Source organism: Bos grunniens, chromosome 26, assembly GCF_055505025.1.
Source record: "Bos grunniens cultivar Pamir isolate PY7600 chromosome 26, Bosgru_T2T1.0, whole genome shotgun sequence".
NCBI lineage: Eukaryota > Metazoa > Chordata > Mammalia > Artiodactyla > Bovidae > Bos > Bos grunniens.
Window position 1 is genome coordinate 20,673,289 of NC_141190.1, and position 11,049 is coordinate 20,684,337.

The 11,049-nt window shown below is 53.4% G+C and overlaps 1 protein-coding gene across 1 annotated transcript; it reads left to right on the top strand.

The window, feature by feature from the left end:
* The first annotated feature begins 4,368 nt into the window (after positions 1 to 4,368).
* NKX2-3 (NK2 homeobox 3) lies at positions 4,369 to 8,482 on the top strand. The gene is made up of 2 exons (XM_086377187.1): positions 4,369 to 5,404; positions 6,887 to 8,482. The coding sequence occupies exons 1-2, from the start codon at positions 5,044 to 5,046 to the stop codon at positions 7,627 to 7,629; spliced, it is 1,104 nt and encodes a 367-aa protein (XP_086233313.1). The 5' UTR covers positions 4,369 to 5,043; the 3' UTR covers positions 7,630 to 8,482.
* The last annotated feature ends 2,567 nt before the right edge of the window (positions 8,483 to 11,049 follow it).

Consider the following 11,049-nt stretch of genomic DNA (forward strand, 5'->3'; position numbering starts at 1 on the left):
CCGAGCAGGGAGGTGCTCGGGTTTAAGTGAATTAATTCTCTAAAGACTGCAGCCGCCTTTCTGAAGTCAGATTGTATTTTAAACGGTCTAAAGACACCGAAATTTCGATACAGGAAGTTAAACACACTTTAAAAAAAAAAAAAGTTAAGGAATGCACCCAGAATTCCAATTTAATCCCCAAGTTAAAACTGCTCACTGCACTCCCAAATAACACACGCAAATAGTACAAATAAATGTCTGTGTATAGGCATCTTTTATTTACATGTTTTTGCTTGAAAAAATATCGACTTTCACTCACAGTTAGCTTTTCTGATTTCTGTGTTTTATTGGCAAAACAACTTTTTTGATAACAAAAGCTTTATTTATATTGTTAACTTAAAAATTTTTGGAGTGAAGCAGATACACATAGATATATATGAAAAGTCTTCATCCTGAGAAATCGAAACTTGCTTCATTGGCAAGGGCCTGTAATTAACAAAGAACTACAGGGATTACTGAACTTGGAACAATTTTCTCCCAGAGAAGGGAAGTGGTGGGTTATTTAGAAAACTCAATTCTATACACAATCTGGGGAAATCTGGCATTTATACAAACACATGGAAAACAAGCTAAAATTCTCAAAATGCCACTTTAAAATCTCTCTTACCAAATTGCTGAAACATGGGGGGAAAGTTCCTCTTGAGGAATTAGATCAGCTTAATACTTTATGGGACTGATGTACCTAGTTGACATTTCTTTAAAAGTAGATAATGTATTCCCCTTCTCACAAAACATTAGGCTCTAGAACGCTCACAAATCTGGATATGTTCTAACATCTCTCAACTAAAAACCAAATCAAAACACATACACACATATGCACCACCAGCAGCAACTACAACAAAATAACAAAAACCTACTTAATGCTCCTGCAAAAGAGGAATTTTTTTACTTTTTTTGTCTCTTCGCCGCCCCCCCCCCCAAGATGTCATTGAAAATGAAGTTTCTGGGAGAGCAGTAAAAAAAAGAAAAGAAAAGAAAGACAGGAAGAAGGAAATTTTTCAATGGAAAAAATCACCTAAAATGTTATCACACAGTTTTAGCTGGCAGAGTTCACCCCATGATGGTTTCTCATGCCTTGAAAGAAAACTACTCCTGACTATAGTATACATTTAGATTAGAGAGCCACTAAAACCTTCAATTTTTTTTGTAGCCATGGCTACATAAATAAATGGCTATTTAAACAAGTGAAGGATAACAGAATAAGCTGTAGCATATAGCTAAAGTGATCAATTTTTTGCCTATATTTATATGTATATTAATTAAGCAGTTTTTGTGTATACAATAATAACTTATGGGAACACTTCACAGCTTTCAAAGCACCATTACATTTTTCTTTGATGAAGTTTGCTGTAATGACTAGCATGTTGTTTTTCTCCACAAAAGGTATAATTTTATTTATCACCTTTTTATGCATCTATTATAACACTTTCCCTCAGAGAATCTATCATTTTACTATGCCCTGTAATCACATATGGGAGGAGAAAGACTTGTATAAATGTATAATGTGACAAAATGGAAGATAGGCAGATACACTCGATTAAAATAAAATCAAACCCTGCCATGGATGCAACGATATTTACTTTATCTGACAGTAATTAGCTAATCTAACAAAAACCTATTATTAGTCGAGCACAGCTCCGGGATTTCAAAGATCCTTTTTTCCGACAAAAGAATGCAAATGTCCTAGCATGAGATTGTAACTGGATAGGCGCTGGAACCAGATTCCGCATTGTAATAAGTGACTCTGGAGAACCGACCGCCGCTGCAATGTAACTACCACTCTGGCGTTTTCATTCCGGACAGCCCCGCACAGTTGGCTGCGCACAAGCTTGTTGTCGTCGGGGTGCGGGCACAGGCCAGGCAGGCTCCCCAGATGTGATTGGCCTGGCGGGTATTCCTGCAGGGAGGCTCCGCCGCTGGGTAGCCAAATGGACCAAAGGGAACCTGAACAATCAGATGATCCCAGCCCCTGCTCAGGACTTAAGGCCGAGATCTAAGCCTCCCACCCGCTAGACAAGCCCTGCGCAGAGCTATGGCTGGGGAGAGAAATGGACGCGGCGTACAAACTCCTTGCTAGGCCCCTTCGCCTGTGCTCTCCACGCTCCAGCTCCTCAAGGGTCTCCAGTCCCTCAGGGCGTCATGCGAGGAGCAATCTGATCAAGGACCTCAGGAGAGAATTTTTCAGACCTGGGCCAAGGATATCTGGCGGGGTAGCAGTGGTAGTGGGTTTGGAGGAGATCGAATCGCGTGGGCCTGCAGGTGGGAAGGAGGCAGCCTTCCGTGTGCTAAGGGAGAAGGCGACTCGGTGGACTCGGCGGCAGCAGCTGCTGTGTGGGCGTGTCTCGGTGTTCCCCGCACCCCGGGCCATGGGTTCTAAGATACGGATTTGGGGGATGAGCTTAGGGTAGAATTAGGAGCGAAGCGCCGTGGAGAAGCGAGAGAAGGTAGCAAGGAGAAATGAAGGTTTCGGTTGGAAACTGGGGACAGATATTTTCTGTAGCTTTTGTCTTTCTTTTTTCTGAATCTTGATATCACTTCAAGAAAACCAATTAAAGAAGCAAAAAGCAAAAAAAAAATTTTTTTTTAACTAGGAGACGAGCGGGCAATAGAAATATTCTCAACGACAGTCTAGCCCTCGGGATGGGGGTGGAAGAGTGGGATTGGAGGCAGTTTCCTTCTTTTATGCGCGCCTGCTACCGCGACGCAGGTACTCAAGGACTGCCACCCGGCAGTGCCGCGCACTCACCCTCGTCTCTCTGGATCTTTGCGCCCAACAACTCGCGATCCGCAGCAAAAGCAGGCGCATTCTTCTCTCCGCAGCTCTGTGGCCTGTTCTGGAAACACCAGCTCTGCCCAGGGCCTCAATAATCTTAGAATTCAGAGCGGAAAGGCATCGGGTGCCCTTGCGGCTGAAGGATGGTCATCCCGGCGCAAAGCCCAGCTCACGTAGAGTCTCCCGCACAGCCTGCGGGCTGCCACCAGCTAAGTACTCCCGGGAGCACGTGGCCGGCGCTGAATCCCAGTTCCCCAGGAGGCCCCAGAGGCTGACTCCCCGCACCATTTCCGCTCCCTCCTGAACAGCCCCGCCTCTCCCACCTCGCGACTGGCTGTTCATTCTCTCCTCGGCTTTGGGCACCCACTGCTCCCGCCGTTGCGGGGGGTCCTCCCATAACAGCTCTCCGCTCCGTTCCCACTCCCATCCCGAGTCCGCTGCAGCCGGGAGGTGTTGTCCACAGTCCCTGCACCTCCCACCTGCCCCTTCTATCTGAAGCTAGTGCTCCCTCCGCTCTACCATTTTGGCGCCAAAAAATATGCTAGGGGCGGCTAGGGCCAAATGAGGGATGCCATGGTTGGGCCAAATCGGTCCCTATTTTTTCAAGGCCAGCACTGAGGACAGGTTTTTCTATAGGTCTCACAGCAGCTCCTGCTGCTGCTCACTGGGCTAGAGGTGATGGTGAGCAAATGCCTATCGTGCAGGAAGATGATCTCTATCTGTGCAGAGTTTCCAGAATCACAGGGGACACCACAGATTTGCCCACAAAATAATCAGGGCCCTAGAAGGGCGCCAGAAGAAGTGTGGGTTGGAGAAATTAGAAACATGCCTGCGAGGGTCAAGGCCTAGACCCAGGTGTCTGATTTCAATAGACGGAAAAGACAGCCTCCATGGCTGGGTCACCTCCCTTGTGAAAACAGATCCTGCTCTCAAGACCATATGAAACTACCCAGTGTGTGAGGCCCTCCAACCCGGAACGTCATCACCAATGCAGTCAACAAACACTGTTTGACTTCTGATGCAGAACAGTAGTCAATGACAGGTATTGAGCACTAACATGAGCGGGCCCTGCACTAAAATCTTGACATGTTTTGCCTCATTTATCACTGGCAACAACCCTGAAGAAGGTATTACTGTCTTTTTGTAAGCAAAGAAACTGAGGCTTAGAAACACCCAGGCCAAACACTGACTAGGCCAGGATTCAAACCAAGAGCTGTCAGACCACAAAGTTCAGTATTTACTCCATCGTCCTGTCTCTCACATACCTGCTTAGTGAGGCCGCTGGAAAAGCTACAGAAGCAAATGCAACTGGGGCTCTGCCCTCCGGGGGCTCATGGTTTACTCAGGGAGACCAGGCAGGCAATATAGCTATAGTACTAGGCAGGAAGTGATAAGTGACACGAATGTCCTTTACTAACACGCGCTGCAAGTTCAGATGCGAGAGAGATAACTTCCGGCTAGGCGATGAGGGAGCGCTTCCTTGGAGGAGGTGGCATTTGAGCAGAGCTTCAGAGAACAGGCTTGTCATGGAGACAAGGGTGGAGAAGGCTTTCCGAGTGGAGGGAACAGCTTGAGCAAAGTCAACAAGGCGAGAACGCACACGTCGCCCGTCCATAGATATATAAAACATTCCGTCTCCTTGGGGATACAGTGCCGGGTATTTACAAGCCAGGAAGTTTTCCTGCCTCCGCAGCAGCTGGAAAAACCACGTTCCTGGGCTATCCTTCCTGGCGGTTGGTTCTCAGGATGCCTCCCAGAACTGGCTTTACTCGGGAAGACGCGGCCAGTCGGGATGGGAATCGGTCGTTCGCGTAGCCCAGGCAGTGCAGCCTCTCCAGCAGCCACTAGGACTTCGAGACTCTATACTAGCCCTTGTCTATTTCTGGTAGCTCAGCAGCACCCCCACTCAGTGGATGCGGAGGGGTGTGGTCCACAGCAGCTGGAACCAATGGGGAGGGAGGTCCGGGCGAGAGCCCCGCCCCCGACGTGACGCACGACCCCCGGACTCCTGCTTCTCAGCCCCGGCCCCAGTCCCTGCAGTGGCTGTAACAAAACCCAGACCCCCACGTCCGGGCCAATGGAGGCGATTTAGACTGGAGTGGGACCGCGTCTGTCAAAAGCCCGACTCGGCAGCAGCGGCGGAGTCCAGAGGAGAGCTGGAGCCGCCGCGCTGCCTCCCCGCCCCCGCCGGGATTTATTGAGTATTTGGACTGGACAATTAAGTGGCCCTGATGATGTTACCAAGCCCGGTCACCTCCACCCCTTTCTCAGTCAAAGACATTCTGAATCTGGAGCAGCAGCAGCAACAGCACTTCCACGGCGCGCACCTGCAGGCGGACTTGGAGCACCACTTCCACTCGGCGCCCTGCATGCTGGCCGCCGCTGAGGGGACGCAGTTTTCGGACGGAGGGGAGGAAGACGAGGAAGAAGAGGGCGAGAAACTGTCCTATTTGAACTCACTAGCTACAGCCGATGGCCACGGGGATTCGGGGCTCTGCCCCCAGAGCTTTGTCCACACGGTCCTGCGAGACTCGTGCAGCGGGCCTAAGGAACATGAAGAGGAGCCCGAGGTCGTGAGGGACGGGAGCCAAAGTGAGTAGAGGGGGAAAGGAAACACGCATGTGGAGCAATGGCGGGATGCCCGCAAACAGCCCACCAACCTTGTCGGCACGGCTGCCCGCCTCTTTAGCTCCTGGCTGGTGTCATGCCAGTTCCTGGTCAGCGACAGCTCCGCAAAACTCAGATGCTGCAAGGGAGCCAGGGCGGAGGGAGAAGGCCAAGATGACTCCGCCAACTACTCCCCCCAGAGGGAGGAGGCGATGCAGCCCCGGAGGTTATTGCTACCCTGATGCGGATAAGCAATGTGGGCTCAGCTGCCGGGTGCTGACAACTGTAGCTCTTCCCCAGAGCTAGAGGGGCATGAGCCTCAACTTCTCCCACTTTCCCTCTAGCGTGAGATGCGTTTTTTGAGGCCAGGGCAGCCGTTCTCTCTTCTCGGAAAAGGTAGTCCAAGCAGATTATGTGCCTGGTGTCCGGAGGGCGCAGGAACTTAGGTAGAATTTTAGCGGGGGTGCTTTCCTCACTTCTCCGCCTGGAACTCTGCGTCCTCGCACCCGTGGCACCCGGCAGAGAGCGAGGGGATGGTGGGAGAGCGCATGGGAACGTAGTTCATTCCTCACTCGCACCCCTGAGGCAGCCGGCCTTTTTGAAAATCTGTAACGTTTTGCTTTGTGTCCCAGATTGTGTGGCTTCGGGCTGAGTGAAAAACGCGCCGAACTTAGATCCTGTCTGCTCAAGTAGGACGGGAGGTGAATTGGGCAGGGCAACAGAATAACTGAATAAAGCCTCCAAGGAAGTGTTTGTGAGGAGACAGAGCCAAAAGAATCTCCTTCCCCAAGAGAAGGTTTGTTGTGGCGGAAGCCAAGGCCTTTGCTCTGACAGCTCCCCTGGGCCTAAAATCGACATGAAACTAAGTCAGTCAGTCAATCAAATTTCTTTTTCTTTCTAAGGTATCGGTTGTCGTTACTCAGACACTCATTTGTGGGTAGGTAGGCGTTTAAAGGTAAACAAACAAACAAAAAAACAGTTCCTGGGCAATAAGCAGTACACTCAGACATTTCTAAGCAGGAAGATTTTCGCACATCGCACGCATTTCGGCCGCCAAAAACCAACATGCCTCTCACACCTTCAGCTATTTATGACGGAAAAGAAGGCAACCGAATTTGCAAATATTGGAGTTATGTAGTTACAAACTTTCATCCTGAAAATAATCATTAGCAAGCCGAGCTGCACATTTAATACAGGGTAATCTCTCGCAGATGCTGAAGTTCTAAATAAACGCGTGCTAACTACCCCTCCCCACACTATGTGCCTCCACCCGTCAAGGACGTGGTGAGGGGCCTTGGGCGATCGAAGGGTCCCACGGCGCCAGAAGTCACAAACCTTCCCCAAAACCCAAGCAGTTATTACTGCACGCTCCGCGTTGCCACCAAAAAGGGTCACAGTGCTCCTGGACCGGAGCCGCGGAGAGGCCGGGAACAACTAAGAGACGCTGTTGTTTTGCTTCTTTCGCAGAAAGCTGCCAACTGAAGAAACCTCTGGAGGCGGCCGGAGACTGTAAGGCGGCAGAGGAGAGCGAAAGGCCGAAGCCACGCAGCCGCCGGAAGCCCCGGGTCCTCTTCTCTCAAGCCCAAGTCTTCGAGCTGGAACGCAGGTTCAAACAGCAGCGGTACCTGTCGGCGCCAGAGCGCGAGCACCTGGCCAGCAGCCTAAAGCTCACGTCCACCCAGGTGAAGATCTGGTTCCAGAATCGCAGGTACAAGTGCAAGAGACAGCGGCAGGACAAGTCTCTGGAGCTGGGCGGGCACGCGCCCCCGCCGCCGCCGCGCCGTGTGGCGGTGCCGGTGCTGGTGCGGGACGGCAAGCCGTGCGTCACTCCTGGCGCGCCAGCCTACGGCGCGCCCTACAGCGTGGGCGCGGGAGCCTACTCCTACAACAGCTTCCCCGCCTATGGCTATGGGAACTCGGCAGCCGCCGCCGCAGCCGCCGCCGCTGCAGCCGCCGCCGCCGCGGCCTACAGCGGCAGCTATGGCTGTGCGTACCCGGCAAGCGGTGGCAGTGGCGGCGGCGGCGGCGGGGCCTCCTCGGCGGCCTCGGCCATGCAGCCCGCCTGCAGTGCGTCTGGAGGCGGCCCCTTCGTGAACGTGAGCAACCTGGCCGGCTTCGGGGGCGGCGGCGGCGCGCAGCCGTTGCACCAGGGTGCGACGGCGGGGGCCGCGTGCGCTCAGGGTACCTTGCAGGGCATCCGGGCCTGGTAGGGACCGGGCAGGTAACGCGGCAGGCGACCCCACCGCAGCCTGGCGCCGCGGGACTAAAGGGCGAGAAAGGCTGGATCCAAGGAAGGACCAGGTCCCCTCGTTAAAAAATATAAATATATATACATAAACGTCTCGCTCCCCAGGGCCTCGGAGCGCAGCTTACCCGAAGTCCGGGGAAGGAGGCTCTGGGGCGAAGAGGATGCGCCTGGGCCTACATGGAGACTATCTCTGAGGCAGAAACGCTGGCTGGGTGCCTGGAGGACAATGGCCCCAATCTCGGCTCCAAAGGGAGTGCGAAAGGCTGGGACTCAGGCTGCCAGTCGTCTCTCCTAGAGCAAGAAGGGCTTCTCTTTCTCGGCCTTCTCGCGGCCTCAGCAGAGCGCTGGCGGAAAACTCAAGGACAGAGAACAGCATGAAGGAGAGAAAAATGGGCGTCGTGGCTTGAGAAATCCCCAGGCCCTACCGACCCTCTGCTCACTTTGCAGGGCCGGAGTGCCACACCACAGTCCATTTTCCTTTTCCCAACCGCCTGCCCTCTGCAACAGATACCTCGGCCTGGATCTCCAGATTGTCAGGAGGCGTAGAACTCTGCAAGAAAAATCAGCGGAGCGAGATCAAAAGTTGGGGGTTTGAACAAATCTGGAACCTAGGGGCCCACCGGAGGTGTTACCGGCTTTCCTTCTGTTTCCTATTCTGTATTCAGCACATATAATATATATACATATATATATAACTAAATATATCCACACGCCATGTACACACCCGCTGCCATACACTACAGGAGTCAATAAACAAGGTGCAATATTTTCAAACGGTTGGCCGGCTACAGACCTTGTTTAGCCCACAAAAGTAGGGAGAGGTCCTTCAACAGGGCGGCGGGGAAGGAAAAGATGCTCTGGGAAAGCAGTTCTGCCCTGGGCGATCGCAGGCCTGGTCTCCCCTGCCTCAGCCCCCAGGCTTCAAGTCCGGTCTCTAAGGCTTTGTTCATTAATTTCTCTTTACTGTCCTAGGGAGGACAGGTCGGAGACTCAGGGCCTTTTGAGGTGGGACTTTGAAATCCCCCCAAGTTTCACCCAGATGCTTGGGCTAGTATCTGGGCCTGCGTTAGATCAAGGCTTAGACTCTGCCCACCTCGAATGCCTCCAGAGTAAAGGAAACCTCGCCCCTAGGCCTAGCCGTAGGCGCCGCGAAGGCAGCTCCATCTTCTGCCGCCGCCCGGCCTTCCAGCGCGCCCGGGGGCGCTGCGCCCCGCCGCGGCCGAGTTCTCCCCCTTGGTCGCCCTCCCTTCTCCCCCGGCGGCCGAGGCTTTATGCGGCTCCTTGTCACTTGCGGAGAATGCCTGTGCGAGGCCTGTGCTGCCACACGGCCGATTGTGAGCGTGCCAAGGCGGGTGAATGGGGAGGCCTCAGCGCGCCGCGCCATTGTGGGGCCGGGCCTCGCTGAAAGGCGGCTCCGGGCCGGGAAGGTGCGGAAAGAATGGCTTTTTATTGGAGTCCCGAACAAAAGGTGTGGTAGGAAGGCGAAGTCCCCTGCGCGAACAAAAACCTCAGCGCGTCGGGATTGACGTCCCCCCCGAGCTCCCCATTGCTTCTCAGAGCGGGGGCTTTGTGCAGCAGTCTGCTCAACAGAGGGACGGAGAAATGCGCGGGGGTTTTGTTCCCCACTTTTTGTGCGCTGGGGGAGGGGGCGGCCAGGGGGAACGGGGTCTGGGCGGGCAGCAGGGAGGGGCTCGCTGATTAGGCTGGGCCGGCCCGGGCGCCGAGATGTTCAGCGGGAGTCGGCTGCCTGAAAGCAGGGTCATTATTGCTACAAGTTTAGCAATTTCGCCCTTAGAGGAGGGGGCGGGGGCTGCTAGGTTGCTGCGGGGCCGCCGGGCTGGGGAGCTGCAGAGTCCGGAGGAGAGAGAAGAAAAAAAGGGGAGGGGAGAGAGAGAGACAGGCCGGCAAGGCAATCCACCAAACCCACTGACCGCCCAGGAAGAGGCTTGGACGCATCCAACAGGGCCTAGCGGGAAGCAGGACAGGCGGCGCCTGGGGGGGCGAAGACCCGCCCTCCCCTTGCCTCCTTAGAAGCAAAAAGACCCCCGAGCCAGGCACACCAGGCTGCGGATCCCTCAGCTCCTCGCCGCCCGTTTCCTCCTCTCTCAAACCGCCCTGCAGTTGGGACACCGTCTCCCACCACCCCGATGTCCCAAACCCCCTTCCTAGCGAGCCCTCCTTCTGGAGCTAGTCTCTTTCCTTGAGTTGCTTAGGCTAAGGGCTTGGAGGGAACTCTTGCCTCCTAAGACATTTCTCACTGCCTGCAGCCTCGGACTCCATTCATCCATCCATCCATCTATTCACAAGTATTCACTGATACTGATACTACTAATACATGTTCACTTCACTGTTCTGGCCACTGCGGAACGGTGAAAAATAAAAGTGTCCGCAGGCTTAGGCCGTTGATTTGAAGGAGTGTGTGCGCCGGGAAGACAGACAACTAACAAATAAATATAAAAATAGGTAGTTGATTCTAAGAAAGAGAACCAAGTACTGGAGGGAGGATTCTTTTGAGTAGGTGATCAGAGAAAGCCACATTGAAGAGATCAGATTCAAGCTGAAGCCTGAATGACAAAAAGGAAGCCAGTCCAAGCAGCGCTTTGCTGTTGCCGCCTCCTTGTCTCTGCATATGTCCTCCCCTCCTTCTGGAATGCTCTAACACCCCCATCTTTCTGGTAAACTCTTGCTCCTCCGTCAAGGCCAAGCTTTTTTCCTGAACCACCCAAGTGGGGGTAATCACTCCCTAATAGTGCCACCAGAGTCTTAGGTACTTTCCAGTATCACCACATAGTGTCATGAAAAAATTTATTTGTCTCTCTCCCTGCCATGTGAGGGCCTAGTGAGGTCGGAGGGGCCAGGCTGGCATCTTTTCCCCCTAGAACATATAACACGGAGATCATGGGGCCAGGCTGCTTCAGAGTGGCCATCCCCAATGCAGGTGGCCCCAGTGCTGTGGAACTTCTCACTGGGTGCTGGCTGCAAGGAAGATGGGCAGAGCTAGACTCTTGAACCACCTGGGTGGAGCCAGAACACCGGAAATCGACCACAGAAGACCTGCAGCCTATCCCCATCCCAGAGGAAGGTCGGGCCTTGGGCACCCCAAGATGCTGCGGGGCAGGGGGCGGGGTGGATATGGCTTCCCCAAGGGATTGCTGCCCCTGGCCGTACAGCTTAAAACCTAGGGAAGAAGGTTGAGAACTTGGTGGTAACATTGACACGAGGACACCAAGTTTAGGGTTAGGGAAGAAGACTCAAGGAGAGGGAAGGGTGGGGCGGGGGTGGAAAGCTGGAATGTATGCAATAAATCCAGGACCTGCATCTGAGACCCAAATCAACTTTCCCTACATTCACTAGGTGAGAAATATGGTCAGCGATCAAGATG

Coding starts and splice junctions, on each gene's coding strand:
- NKX2-3 (XM_086377187.1), top strand. CDS start 5,044: ATGATGTTACCAAGCCCGGTCACCTCCACCCCTTTCTCAGTCAAAGAC. Junction 5,405..6,886: donor CGTGAGGGACGGGAGCCAAA/GTGAGTAGAGGG, acceptor CTTCTTTCGCAG/AAAGCTGCCAACTGAAGAAA.